The sequence below is a fragment of the Bombina bombina genome, chromosome 5 (genome assembly GCF_027579735.1).
Source record: "Bombina bombina isolate aBomBom1 chromosome 5, aBomBom1.pri, whole genome shotgun sequence".
NCBI classification, from domain to species: domain Eukaryota; kingdom Metazoa; phylum Chordata; class Amphibia; order Anura; family Bombinatoridae; genus Bombina; species Bombina bombina.
Window position 1 is genome coordinate 831,996,085 of NC_069503.1, and position 15,588 is coordinate 832,011,672.

General features: G+C 39.9%; 1 protein-coding gene across 1 annotated transcript; it reads right to left on the reverse strand.

Annotated features, from left to right (window-relative positions):
* Window positions 1-2,471: 2,471 nt before the first annotated feature.
* LOC128661634 (uncharacterized) lies at window positions 2,472-12,358 on the reverse strand. The gene is made up of 3 exons (XM_053715866.1): window positions 9,275-12,358; window positions 9,037-9,188; window positions 2,472-2,667 (listed from the first exon to the last, which is right to left on the reverse strand). The coding sequence occupies exons 1-3, from the start codon at window positions 12,356-12,358 to the stop codon at window positions 2,472-2,474; spliced, it is 3,432 nt and encodes a 1,143-aa protein (XP_053571841.1).
* Window positions 12,359-15,588: the final 3,230 nt, after the last annotated feature.

Below are 15,588 nucleotides of genomic sequence, written 5' to 3' on the forward strand. Positions count from 1 at the left end.
TTTTCTATGCAAGTCTGACAGTATATTTCCAAAGTTATCCCTACTGATTTTCAGATCGAGAAAATTGATTGTGTTAAAGTTTAATTCAAAAGTTAATTTTAAATTCAGAATATTGGTGTTCAAGATCTCCATAAACTCCAAAAATAGGTCTTTATTACCTTGCCAGACTATCAAAACTTCATCTATGTAGCATAACCACAATACAAGATGGTCTGTGTACTTACTCATAATGTCATTAAATGCAAATTCCCTCTCCCACCAGCCAAGATAAATGTTCGCATATGTGGGGACATAAGCTTCCCCCGTAGCGGTTCCCCTAATCTGTAGATAGAATCTGTCTCTGAATATGGAAAAACACTGTAACATAAACCCCAAGTCTAAACACCCCTAATCTGTTGCCCCCTACATCGCCGACACCTACATAATATTATTAACCCCTAATCTGCTGCTCCTGATATTGCCACCACTGAACTAAATCTATTAACCCCTAATCTGCCAGTCCCGATATCGCCACCACGATAATAAAGTTATTAACCCCAATTCTCCTGCACCCCAACATCACCCACACTATAATAAAGATATTAACCCCTATTCCGCCACTCCCCGACATCGCCACCACTAAATAAAGTTATTAACCTCTAAACCTCTAGACTCCCACATCACTACCACTAAATAAACATATTAACCCCTAAACTGCCAGCCCCTCACATCGCAACAACCTAAATTAAACTATATTAACCCCTAACCCTAAACCTAATCATATAACTAACCCTAAACCTAACACCCCCTAACTTTAACATAATTAAAATAAACCTAAATTAAAGTTACAATTATTAACTAAATAAAACCTATTTAAAACTAAAAATAAAATTACCTGTGAAATAAAAATAAAACCTAAGCTAGCTACAATACAATATAACTAATAGTTATATTGTAGCTAGCTTAGGTTTTATTTTTATTTCACAGGCAAGTTTGTATTTATTTTAACTAGGTAGACTAGTTAGTAAATAGTTAGTAACTATTTACTAACTACCTAGTTAAAATAAATATAAACTTACCTGTGAAATAAAAGTAAAACCTAAGCTGCCTTACACTAAAATCTAACATTACAAAAAATAAAAAACACAAAAATTACAAAAATAAAAAAACTAACATTACAAAAAATAACAAACAAAATGATCCAAAACATTAAAAATGATTCCTATTCTAATACCCTGTTTAAAACAAAAACAAAACAAAAAAACACCTTAAAGGGCCACTGTAAGTAAATATTCTCTATGCCTGTTACTAGCTAACTACCCCAAATACGCTTTTTATCAATAGCATTTCATTAACATATCTCTACCGTATATCAGAAATCTTGTCTGCAAATTTAATTGTTTTCCAAACCCACTCAGTGGGTATCCTTTGCTCTGTACCAATCCGTTTACAATACCTAGGTTTCAAAATGGCGCTTTAAACACAAAGTTATTGGTTTAAGTATTTTGAACATGCAGTGCTAAAAATAGTGGGCAGGATAACGTGACATCATCTGTGAATAAAAGATATAACTTTTAGAACATTATGAAACTTTGTTTTGGAGAAAATATAGGTCAGTAGGTTTTAATTAATGTTTATTAACTTTAATATGTTAGTTGTTTAGCTTAAAAATTATAACAGAAAGTAATCCTTTAATCTATAATAAACTACCAAGGGCCCTTAAAAGGGCCTTTTGTAGAACCTTAAAAGGGCCGTTTGTAGGGCATTGCCCTAAAGAAAACAGCCATTTTGCTACAAAAGAAAAAAAAAACATAACAGTATACAAACCCCCACCCCCAAAATACACAAAATAAAAATAAAGTTAAACCTTATCTACCCATTGCCCTGAAAAGGGCATTTGCATGGGCATTGCCCTTTAAATGGCATTCAGCTCTTTTGCTGCCCATTAAATATAAAAAGCCTAATCTGAAAAAAAACACTCCAAAAAGAAAACCCCCCCCACAAAATAACAACAATAACAAATTATTTAAAATAACAAAAATTATTCCTATTCTAATACCTCATTTTAAAAGAAAAACACACCAAAATAAAAGAAACCTAATCTATAATAAACTACCAATCACCTTTAAAAGGGCCTTTTGTAGGGCATTGCCCTAAAGAAATCAGCTCTTTTTTAAAAAAAAAAAAAAAAAAAAAAACACCCCTAACATTACAACCTCCCCCCAAATCCACAAAATTAAAAAAAAACTAACTAAAAAAAACCTAATCTACCCATTGCCCTGAAAAGGGCATTTGTATGGGCATTGCCCTTACAAGGGCATTCAGTTCTTTTTCTTGCCCTTAAAAGGGAAATCAGCTCTTTTAAGACAAGCCCAAACCCTAATCTAAAAAAAAACACCCAAAAAGACCTTAAAGAAGACCCTCTTTAGGTACTCACAGTTGCAGAAGTCCGACTTGAACGATTTTCATCCAGGCGGCTCCATCTTCATCCATCAAGGGACTGCCATCTTCATCATCCCTTCGGAGGCGGAGCAGTCAATGCACGGAGGCAGAGGTCCAGATGAAGGTCCAAGGTGGAGTTTCTTATCTTTCTCTATATCTGACCTGGCATTCCGGATAATACTCATTTGCTCAGTCATTCTTTTACCAAGGGATCTAGTAGTCATGCCAACATAAAAAATGTTGCAGCTGCAAGAAATACAGTAAATTACATTGTTACTCTTGCAGTTGATGTACTCATTAATAGACCACTTCTTGTGAAATCTATCTGTCATTTCTGCTTTTTTTACCATATGTTGGCAGACTTTACATTGTCCACATTGGACTGATCCTTGATAGAGTGTTTTTTTCCTGGAATTTCTGTAAGCGACTCTGGACTCCATGTACTAAAGCGTCAATTTGCTCGCTGACAACGTGTCAGCTCGACTCGCTCGAACTCGCAGCTAGCGAGATGTTGCCCGCCCGCCATATGTACTAAAAAACATACAAAAAAATCTTGTGTCTAATCCACATTGAGCACAGGCGAATGATTCGTACATATGACGCCTCGCTAGTTGCGAATGTACTATTATTTGCTTACAACTTGTCAGTCATGTTTGTCCCACGTGACTGTAGGTGTCAGAAACATCACATTTGTCGCAGGAACATTTTGCTGCACTGTATAAAGTATAATTTATCGATTTTGTCAGACTACATAATTTCCGAACCTGAAGCTTTAATGACTTTTATTTTTATTGATAAATTAAGTATGGCTACTTCTCGATTGGATTCACAGACAAGAAAATCGAAGAATCCACACTTCTCACACCAGCAGAACCTGGTTCTTGTCGATATGGTTCTAGACTCGTATGACTATTTATTTGGTTGTCGTGTGAAGCAAACTACGAGTATCCGAAAAGAAAGTATCTGGACTCGGATCAGCGATGCTGTCAGTGCTCAGGGACATGGGAAAAAGGACGTTGACCAGATAAAGAAATGGTACAATGATATTAAACGATTTGCCAAAGCCAAATTGGCAAAAAAAAATTCTTCCCGTGTTACCAGAGGTGGAACAGCTTATGTCGCAGATCTGACCGATTACGAGCAGAGACTGGTGCAGCGTCTAGGCCCAGAAGTAATCGTCGGTATTACAGATGATTGTGATAGCGACCTAAGAGGTAAAACATCTAATAACTATAATTAATTAGTAGTATTTTAATTGAATGATAATCATATTGTAATTATCTAGTAGAGTCGGTTTATCCAAATAGTTAATATTTAAAAATATTTTGTCAAATACATTTTTATTGGCGATAAATTTGATTATGTAAAATATAGGCCTATCCCAGCTAAATTTTTCTATAGCTTTCTAATTAACTTCTGTTATCTAATTTACTTCATTCTCTTGCTATCCTTTGCTAAAATGCATATCTAGATATGCTTACTAGCTGGTTGCACATAGAAGCCCCGTCTGATTGGCTCACTCAATTCAAAATTATATTTTCTATCTGACTCATGAAAAAATATTTTGGTGTTTAATGTCCCTTTAATACTTAGGCATCAATTCAAACCAAGCTCAAACCACTAGTATAGCTATGTGAGCTCTGTATTAAATTAACGTTTGAAGATACAGTGACTCTATATTTGTATCCTAATTTGACATTTAATAATATATTTGTTATAAATCTATAAAAATGCATATACACACACACTGCATAGTATAAACTTAGAAATGCAGATACACACACGCTACAGTATACATTGCACACACGGCTACACATACACTACGTATACACTTATACATGAAGATACACACACACTACATAGCATACACTTACACATGCAGATACACCCTCACACTACATAGTGTAGACTTTATACATGCATATACACACACACTATACATGCAGATATTCACAATACATGCAGATATTCAGTTATACATGCATATACTCACAATTCTTATATTTCATTTAAACATGTAGATACACACACTACATAGCATACACTTATACATACAGATACACACACTCTACATAGCATACACTTACACAAGCAGATACACCCTCACACTATATAGTATAGACTTAATACATGCATTGTAATCTTGTCATTGGATTGTTTTTACAGTGGATTAATCATTGTTTGTCTACAATGCTAGTATTAAAATAACGTCTAGACGTTGGCGGCTTACATAAAAGAATAGTCCAGAGGTTAAATAAGCTTCTAAAAAACAAAAGAATTATAGTGAATAGAATTCTGTCTTTTAACTTGTTATTTCATTAGCACATGAAGAAAGCACTCTTTCTTTGTCAATTTATCCTAATAAGGGAATAAATTCAATTATGTATCAACAAGTAGTCTTTTAACTTGTCATTTAATTTGCACATGAGCAGACGACTCTTTCTTTTACAATTAATCATAATAAGGTGATAAATTCAATTATGTGTCAACAAGATTTTAAAAATCTTTTCAATACAAACACCCTTGAGTGTCTTTAAAATGTTATAATTTCTTTAACTAAAATGTGTATTGAAAGGGGATGAAATATAAACATATTAACCTTTCTTTACTATTAAACAAAGGTTAATATAAATATATTAACCTTTGTTTACTATTAAATTCAATTTCTTCAACATGGATAATTTTGTGTGTGCTACACTGTCCCTTTCAATAACCAATAGAAATATTGAACATTTTATATTTATAGTGTATTATTCTTGGAGTTATAGAAACATGAATTACGTATAACTTTCATTATCATTTATCTTTGAACAGCACAACCACAATCGGTGACTGCTAGGGGTTTTGATGATCATGCTTCAGCCATTCCGTCAACCTCCTCAGGAACGTCGATGACAAGTGGTGGTAGCCTTACTGGACAATTGATTTGCAGCACATCTACATCTAGCCATACCTTGTTATCAGCTCATACACTTCCAGATATCAGGACCAGCACCACGGAAACAAGTGTTGGTAGAGGTACAGGTAAAAAACAAATAATTATTCTATTTTTTTTTTTTTTTTCATTTGCTAAAAAAATGTTTTATATACGTTTAAAACACAGCCGTCATGTCAATTTTTGGTGTGTACAACATTAATTATCAATTGTGCAGAATATTTTGAATTCAAAATATTGCACATTTTTTTTATTTTTCCACTGGGCATACTTTATTTTTTTAGAAATAGTCTACACATTAATGTCTGTAATTTTTATTATTTTTAGAGAACATAAAATTGACTCTATTATAAAGGCTGTATAGACATATTTTTGGTTTTAACTCTATTTGGCTAGACACTATATGAATACCTGTTATATGATTCTTTTTGTCAGGATATGATGTTATCATATATATCACTTTTCAGCAAGGAAATGACTGACACATTACACAGGTTTTCACAATCTTATAATAACAATAATGGTTTATTCTGCAACATAATCATGGAAACAAAATACCACAAACCACTATTCATACTTATAACACTCTATGCAATTGCAATGCTTATATAAACAATTCTAGATACAACTATCTATACAGTTTTCAGTTACATTTAGTTGCCAGCGCAACGACTGATAACAATCTTATGTTGTATTACCCCTAAAACAAGTCTAGCTAGTTTTAAACAATCAAATTAATACATCACCGTGATCTCTGTTTGCATCATCCTATCCTGCCGCTTCTGGGGCGCAATGGGAGGGGACATCTGGGCAATCTTTGGACCAGGAGAAAACAGGCGATCAGCGGGAAAAAAACAACACCGAGGATGCGTCCATCCATGGGTCCCAAAAATACACTCAAATACACACACCACAAATACTCAGACTCTCAGACTGACTCAGACATCAGACATCAGACATGACAATCAATACATGACAATCAGACAGTGATCAGATTGCCTAGATGTACCCCTCTTTATACTGTTCACTTGTGTAACAGTTTTGGCGCAACTCCACAGATCCTGAGACCGCACCCTCTGAGATTGGCCCTGGCCCAAGACATCTGGCCAGTCTGTCTTTAGCCTCAACCAAGCTTATCAGGGCATACCCAGGTACTATCTCTGACGTATTCCTAAACTGCAATGCCGTCATCTTTAGTTTCAAACAAACATGTTTTTCTGCCTAACATTAATTATGTGGTCTTATGCAGTTACTTTTGTCAAATACATCAATAATAGGTTTAACAATCTTTCCATAGATATAATTAATAGCTAAACATCAATAATGGCTTTATTACTTAGCCTATTGCAATTAATATTACTTAGCCTATTGCACTTAATAATAATTAACAATATTACCATGGCATTAGCCCCTATACCAAGGTGTTCCTTAATGTCAGTAAGTGACCCCTGCCAAGGTTACACCCTTGTTCTGTCTGGGTTTTGACTTCTTATCATCAGCATCCATCGGTTGTTTACCACTTGTAGCATGACTTAGCAAAATTCAGTGTCATCTACTTGAAGTTAATTAATGTCTTTTACTCTGTTAAAGGCACACTCTCTTAAAGGCAAAGTCACACCAGTTAGTGCAAGTGTCTTATGCTCACACTCTCTTAAAAGCAACACAAGTTTAAGCAAGTGTCATATGAGCAATTACTGCACCCACTTTCCTTACATTCCACCCCTTGGTCATGTGACACCTTGCTTGTTTCTAAACACATACCTTAATAATTAAAACACTCAAGTAATATTGTCTTTTGGTTTAAAACACATCCTACCTAATGTATTACAGAAACATCCAAACATTTTTACTATAATGAATATCCCACACAAGCAAGCCAGACTTATTAATAGCCATTTAACTATAGTTTTGCCTAAGCTTCCAAGCCATCCCCCCAGTCCAAAAGTCCAGTCAAAGTCTTTAAGCCATTTGCTAAATGAATCATCATGCACCTCACGTATGTGCTTTTGCACTTCTTCTAGTCTGTGTAGGTCATGTTTGATTTTACCTGTATTGTCTTCTATGTACACACAGCATTGCTGGTGGATTCTTTGGCAAACTCCTCCTTCTGCAGCTAGGAGATAGTCTAGAGCCATTCTATTCTGCAATGCCACCATCCTAATTTGTTCCTGTTCTAATGCTAAGAGCTCTATTGCATCTCTAGTTACATTAAAAGCTTCATCCACTAAATCAGCTAGTGTATTTAATCTAGTGAGGGCTGTAGCAGCCCCATAATGAGGGACAAATGTTGCAAGCAGGCGCATACCTTCACTAATTTTAACTCCATTGTGTATTTTGTCCAGGTCAAGGTATCTTCGTGTTCTATGCAATATAGGTGGTGGAAGCGTGGTGGTTATGTTAAATGCAGGGAATATATATCCTAAAAAGCATGGGCCATAATGGGTGCAAGGTATTACCTTTACTGCCCACCTCCCACACAACCAATAATATCCCACTGGCAGTTTAACAAAAGGAGGACATATCCTATTCAATCGCTTCCTCCCATCCTTAGTCCGTGTGTTACCTGCTAGTGTTTCCCTATTAAGCTGGTACCAGTCTTTAATAAGGTCTCTGGGCTCACCAAACTTAGTCTTCCATTTCTCATGGGCATATGTCAAATATGAGAAGTCATAGAATTTCAGTTTAATGTTGAATACCCCTGTCCTATTTTTAACTAGCCGTCCTATGTTATACATTAACATTATCATGTCAGGTAGCTGGGTTAGGTTATTAGTACTATATATCTCCCCATCTAGATTCTGAAACATAATAGCACCTGTAGTCACATTATTAGCTAGATGCAACTTATCCAGCAAGTCATCCCTACCTGGTGTGTTAAGACCTGTAAAATTCCACACAGTCTTATTCCCAATCATATCAGCAAGCATACTCATGGTTAAAGGTACACCTAGATAAGGGTAACCCCTAGTCTGCCCGTGAGGCACAAACCCACATACCCAACATGGTCCCTGAAAATTTGTCACATTAAACACATCTTTGGCAGTTTTTACAAAGGTATTATCAAGTTCCCATGAGGAGGCATGCAGGGAGCCTAGATGGCGCCGTGCATGGTCCCTCTTTCCCTTGTGTCGGTTGTTTAATAATTTCCCATCCATTACAGGTCTCCTGATATACATTAAAAGAGGTTCAGATGACTCTTTCCTGTATATTTACACACATATGTCAGTCCCTCTGGTTCCCCATCAGTGTATGATATGTTTAACATTACAGCACGAACCTGTGTATCAATGGATGTTTTACAACCTAAAATGCGTTCCTGAATCCCCACTGTTAGTTTTGGGGAAGTGGAAGGCATACTGGGATTTTCACAAATCAACCCAACCCCTTCTTGCAATTCAAATATTAAGTTCTCATCCGGTAAAACAATTGTCCAGCTCTCATCCTCCTTAGACTCCTTACAGTCTTCCCTGGTCACTGCAGCAGAACAAAAATCTTTAGTTACACAATGTACAGTGAAGGAAGGGATGTCACAGGTAATTGTCTCTTCTTCTGATAGTTCAAATACCACCCTTTCCCGCTTGGTAAGGAACATCCAACTTCCATATTCATTTTTGGTCAAACAGGTTACGTCGTCATCAAAGGTAAATGGGATGGAGCAGGATGCCCATGTTGTGCAATACGGAACGGTCATGCTTCCCTCATAGAAGGTGTGATAGCTGGCACCGGACACCTCACGTTTCATCCTCTGGCTCATCAGTGCTTGGCTTACGCATGCGGCCAAAAGGAGTCCCAACAGAGCACCGGTTACAATAACAGCCATGCCAACAAGAATCTAGGAAGGAAACATACTTCAAATTAATTCCGTAAATAGCACTTGCCCGCAGGCACATGCAGCCAATCATTGCTCCCTTGCTTTACCACAATTACCACATTGTCATCTCCCTTAGCTATCACCTCTGCAGGCACGGGGGGGCCCTTTTCTTGTTTCAACCAGACCTTAGCCCCTATGCCCACCCTTCCCCTAGTTTCTGCAGTTTCCTGTTCCGCTATCTCACTGTTGCAGGTAGGAGTAACTATAAGCTTTGCCACTACTTCTAATGCTGACATGTCTCCCTGTTCCTTTCCTCTATTGAGGAGGGTGAGCTTCACTTCCTCAGTCTTTCCAGGGTCTAGCGTTTTCTCCACTATGCTAATACCTCTGACTATGAGAGAGGGCATTGGAACTATGAAACCCACATGCTTGTCAGGTATTTGGACCCCTATCCCTGTTGATATGGTTTGGGAGCTCTCAGGGGATATTGTTACCTGGTCCTGGATGGTCAAGTATATCCCGCCACTAGGAGGGAGCAATTTATCTGGCGCTAAACCCCCAGGGCTAGTTTCCCAACACGTTACCACAGCATGTTGATCTCGACACTCAGTGTACTCCTGTCTGCTTATCATCCTAGACAGTGGGGTCTCACTATCTGTAATAGGACGGTTATTTAAAACTTTAATTGCTTCCTCAAGATGGTCCCTCCACTTCTGCAAGGTACCATCCCCTAGCTTCTTTAACTGCTGCTTTAGCAAACCATTCATTCGCTCAATTAATCCTGCTGCTTGGGGATAATAGGGTATATGGTATATCCATTGTATGTACCTTTCTGCACTATATCCCTGTACCATGTGTCCTGTAAAATGAGTACCATTGTCACTCTGTATCTGCAATGGAGTGCTATAGAATTTTGTGATTAATTCTAGGGTCTTAATGGTGTTTATCTGAGTTGCTTGCTTACATGGGTGGGCTGTGAGGTAGCCTGAGTATGTGTCCACAGCCGTGCACACGTACTGGCAGCCCTTGCTGGAGGGAAGAGGTCCTATGAAATCTATCTGCCAGATCTGGCCCGGCAGCTTGCCTCTTTTGATATGCCCTTGCACCATGCCAGGAATCTGTCGCTTCCTGACATGCTGACATACAGGACAATTTGCTATCTCTGTTTTTATTACTTCCATAGATAGCTTGATCCCCCTTTGCAATGCCCACCTATGAGTCGCTCTCTCTCCAAGGTGTCCACTTTTCTGGTGGGCCCACTGGGCCACACCCTTATTGTCAGCCTCCTCATCCACATCCTCACTTTCCACAGTGGAGACTTTGGCTGCCTCATCTGCAATGGAATTGAATAGCCGTTCTAGTGAATCCTGATTTGTATGGGCATCTACATGGTAAATAGTCACTGTCTTTTCCCTAACCAATCTGCTGAGTTCCTGCCATATCTGCTTCCCCCACACCTCCTTTGAGTATATCTGGTAGTCTTTCCGTTCCCAGGTGGGGAGCCAGGTGGCCAGCCCATTTGCCACTGACCATGAGTCGGTGTATACGTGGCATTCGCCCTGTTCACAGGCTATAGCCTGATGGACAGCAACTAACTCGGCATATTGGCTACTTTCATTTTTCCCTGTAGACACCAGCATCTGTTTGGTCACAGGATTGTAGGCTACTGCTTTCCAACTCCTCTGTGAACCCACATATTTTGCTGATCCGTCAGTGAACCAAGCATGGGCTTGCTGTTCTGCTGACAGTTGATCATATGGCACACCCCATTTTACTAGAGACTCCTCTGTTAGTGTCTCCTGAATGGGGGCTGTCCCCTGGAGGGGTTGCTCAGCGACCTTCTCATGCAGTGTGGCAACCCCTTTGGGACCTGTCTTTGCACTGTTCTGTATATACCATTTCCATTTTATGATGCTTGATTCCTGAGCATGTCCAATCTTATGGGTCTTAGGACTGCCCATTACCCAGTTCATTATGGGGATCTCAGGCCTCAAGAATACATCATGCCCTAACGTTAGCTCCTCTGTTTCCACTAAAGCCCAGTAGCAAGCACATAACTGGCGCTCAAAGGGTGTGTATCGGTCACCTGCCTCAGGCAATTTCCTAGTCCAGAAACCAAGGGGGACTTTCCCTCTCCCTTGTTTCTGCCAAAGGCTCCAATTGGCATGTTCTTTGTGGACAGACACATTTAAATCTATTGGCCCTTCCTTTACTGGCCACAGATCCATCGCCATTTGGATGGCCTGTTTTGCAGTTTCAAAAGCCAACTCCTCCTTAGACCCCCACTCAAAGCTATACTTTTTCCTGGTAACCTTGTAGATGGGGGCTAGTATTTGGCTCAGGTGGGGTATATGCTGCCGCCAAAAGCCAAATAACCCAATGAAGCGCTGGGCTTCCTTTTTGGTTTTAGGGGATTTGAATTCCACTATTTTCTGCTTGGCTTTAGGGGTTATTTCCCTACGGCCATTTGTCCACTGTATAGCCAGGAATCGTACTGAGGTTCCTGGCCCTTGTATTTTGTCAGGGTTGATTTCCCACCCCTTCTTCTTTAAGTGGGTTATCACCTGTTCTAACACTTGTTGCACTACTTGCTCATCAGGTCCCTGTATCATTATATCATCTATATAATGTGTGACCTGCACGTTGGGGGGCAGAGTAATTTCCTCCATGTGTTCTGCCACAATCCTGTGGCAGATCGTGGGGCTATGGACATAGCCCATTGGGAGGCGCGTGAACGTGAATTGCCGTCCCTGCCAGGTGTATGCGAATTGCTCTTGGCACTGCTCCTCTATAGGTATTGTATAGAAGGCATTTGCCAGGTCAATGACCGCATACATATTTCCAGGGTGACGCTGTATATTTTCTATCAGCGTAACCATATCTGGTACTGCTGCCGTTAATGGGGGAGTATTACTATTTAACTCCCTATAATCCACAGTCATACGCCAGGTCCCATCACTTTTCTTGACCGGCCAAACGGGATTATTCCAAGATGTGGTGATAGGTCTCACCACCCCTGCAGCTATTAGATCTTTGATGGTGTCACCTATCTCTTTATGCCCTCCCGGTATTCGGTATTGTCGAATGTATACCCTCTTCAAGGCCACTGGGACCTGTATGGGGGGCATCAACAATTTTCCTACAGTAACGGTTTTGATGGACACATAAGGCCTTACCCCAAAGCTGTACATTCCATCCTCTAACCGCAATGTTTCTCCCTTTAGCACATCAATGCCAATTATGTACTCTGGGATGGGTACGATTAAAACAGAACATCGCCGTTTAGGAAGATGCCCTATCTTTAAATCTACCCATGCTTTTGTTGCCTCTATAGTTTTCCCTCCAAGCCCAGTAATTATTGTCTTTTCCCCCTTGAATGCCCGCGGATTTCCCTGTATCAGTGTGGCCTCCGCTCCCGTATCAATCAAAGCCCGCTCACATTGTACATTATTTTTGCTCCAGTGGATCTCTAGTTCCACATGGGGGCGATGATCAAAATAGGCGGCCCTGATACTGGGAGTTTGACCTGATTCCTATGGGTTCTGGAAGAATTCTTCCAGATCACCCACAGATAGCACATCCAACTCAGGTCCTTGGGCCTCTGGGGTGTTAGCCGGGGCCATGGGGACCTGATTCTCTCTCATCCCTCCCTGGTAACCATATCCCAGAGGCAAAGGCAATCTAGGATATAACCGGGTCTTAGTTGCTGCTTCTTTACTATCCTTTTTTATACTTTCCAACTGATCACATATCAGCTGCAGTATCTCCTTGGTCTCTTTGCTTTCCCCTGTGGTAGGCCTTTGTATATCATCTAGCGTGGGGGCAGAAGGGGCGACTGCGGTACCTGTTATGAGGTTCCCTTTTGCACATTTATCCTTTTGCCCACATGCTGTTGATATAACTTCCACATTTCCTTAGTTTCTATCCCATCTATTTGTTCCTTCTTTACCCCTGCTTTGAGGAGTTCTGTGAACATCTCTTTCCTTGACAGTCGGGGAGGAGCATTGGCTCTAGGAGGGGGCGGCCCGCTGCCTTTATCAGGCTTTACTGGGGCATCCCATTCCCCTAGCTCCCCTATTTGTCTTATTGCATCCATTACCTCATAAATGGGATTCCCTGTCTGATTTATCAGTAACGTCATGATTACTGATTTATATGCTCGGGGAGCCCCACGTATCAAATAGTTTCTCATGGCATTGGTTAGTAGCTCGCGATATGGGGCATACAGGTGTCCATTATATATCGCATGCTTCATAGCCAATTCCTTTAATAATTGGATGGCCTCCTTAATGGAATGCCATGTCCTATCCTCAGTGGGCCAATCCCCTTCTGTGGGATATTTGTCCCTGGCACCGTATGCACACTGAACCAACAATGATGCCTGCGTCAACATACCATCAGCGGCCAGGCCAGGTCCAATTCGCAGGACCTGTTGTATGGCATGATCGCTAGTGATCTGTATGAATTTCATGGCATCCTGACTATCTAATGTCATGTTATGACCTCCTTGATCGTACATCCGCACGAGCCAAGTTATGAGGTCCTCTCCCGGTTTCTGTTGATACTGCCGTATTATGTCTAACACCTCTTGCTGCGTGTAATCCTCTACTGTGTCTACTCTTTCTGCACCCTCAGGCCCATGATAAACCTTACGCCGTGTAACAGGGTGAGCTGTCACCCTGTGAGGGTCCCTATCATCCCACTCCTCTCCAGGATCACTACTATCCCAAATATTACCGTCCCACCTTTCAGGGTCCCAATTAGCCCCGCTTTGTAATACTGATTGTAACTTACCTTTGCTCAACCTACCACCCTTCCGCTTTACTTTGGCCCTGGCTACCTTAACCACAGCCTGTTGAGCTACATCTTCATAACACTGGCTCTTTTTTAATAGCAATTTATTCTGACTCTGCAGGCACACCGTCTGCTCTACAGCTTCCTCTAACTGCTCGTGTGTCTTTCTGTATGCCTGTAATAACACCCATAATTTCTTATGTAACCTTTCTGTGTCTGAATTTGTCTTAACTTTTACATTCTGTAATTTATTCAACACTTCACAAGGTTCTGCTTTGTCAAAAAATTCAGCGTTATCTGGGAGGTCAGTCCCAGACAAGACTTCCCCTGCTAATTCCTGATATGGGGTCCCCTCCCAAGCCGCAATATTTTGAGGCCGTGAAGGGGGAACCGTTTGTACTTTCTTCCTAAACATTTTCATAATACCTTCAATTATTGCTGACATAAATCAATAAATTCACAGTAACAGTAACAATATACGTTAATATGTATATACCTGTGCAATATCAATTAATTTCATTCCAAGGTGACAATTGTGACTATGTCCATGAAATATCTGTTTATTTACACAGCTTTCATGGCTCATTTGAGGAATTAACAATTCAATTCTAACTAATCCAGAAACATATATATTTATACTCCTGACCGTGCAAGATACAGCTATATATTTTTCTGGCTTATTTATTTTATCTTACAAAGGGGTTTCACTTTCGATCGGAGCTGCGTCTATCAGCTCTGCACATTCAGTAAGAAAACTGTCAGTTTCTTTGCTCAAGTGATAAACAATTATGCATCCTGCCGACCGACTACGCCAATAATGTTATGTGATTCTTTTTGTCAGGATATGATGTTATCATATATATCACTTTTCAGCAAGGAAATGACTGACACATTACACAGGTTTTCACAATCTTATAATAACAATAATGGTTTATTCTGCAACATAATCATGGAAACAAAATACCACAAACCACTATTCATACTTATAACACTCTATGCAATTGCAATGCTTATATAAACAATTCTAGATACAACTATCTATACAGTTTTCAGTTACATTTAGTTGCCTGCGCAACGATTGATAACAATCTTATGTTGTATTACCCCTAAAACAAGTCTAGCTAGTTTTAAACAATCAAATTAATACATCACCGTGATCTCTGTTTGCATCATCCTATCCTGCCGCTTCTGGGGCGCAATGGGAGGGGACATCTGGGCAATCTTTGGACCAGGAGAAAACAGGCAATCAGCGGGAAAAAAACAACACCGAGGATGCGTCCATCCATGGGTCCCAAAAATACACTCAAATACACACACCACAAATACTCAGACTCTCAGACTGACTCAGACATCAGACATCAGACATGACAATCAATACATGACAATCAGACAGTGATCAGATTGCCTAGATGTACCCCTCTTTATACTGTTCACTTGTGTAACAGTTTTGGCGCAACTCCACAGATCCTGAGACCGCACCCTCTGAGATTGGCCCTGGCCCAAGACATCTGGCCAGTCTGTCTTTAGCCTCAACCAAGCTTATCAGGGCATACCCAGGTACTATCTCTGACGTATTCCTAAACTGCAATGCCGTCATCTTTAGTTTCAAACAAACATGTTTTTCTGC

Excerpts from the sequence above, each read along its gene's own strand:
- LOC128661634 (XM_053715866.1), bottom strand. The coding sequence starts at position 12,358 with ATGTACAGCTTTGGGGTAAGGCCTTATGTGTCCATCAAAACCGTTACT. Across the intron at positions 9,189-9,274 it reads ATGACAATGTGGTAATTGTG|ATTCTTGTTGGCATGGCTGT; the intron begins GTAAAGCAAGGG and ends TTTCCTTCCTAG. Across the intron at positions 2,668-9,036 it reads GAGGGAAGCATGACCGTTCC|CTGCAACATTTTTTATGTTG; the intron begins GTATTGCACAAC and ends TATTTCTTGCAG.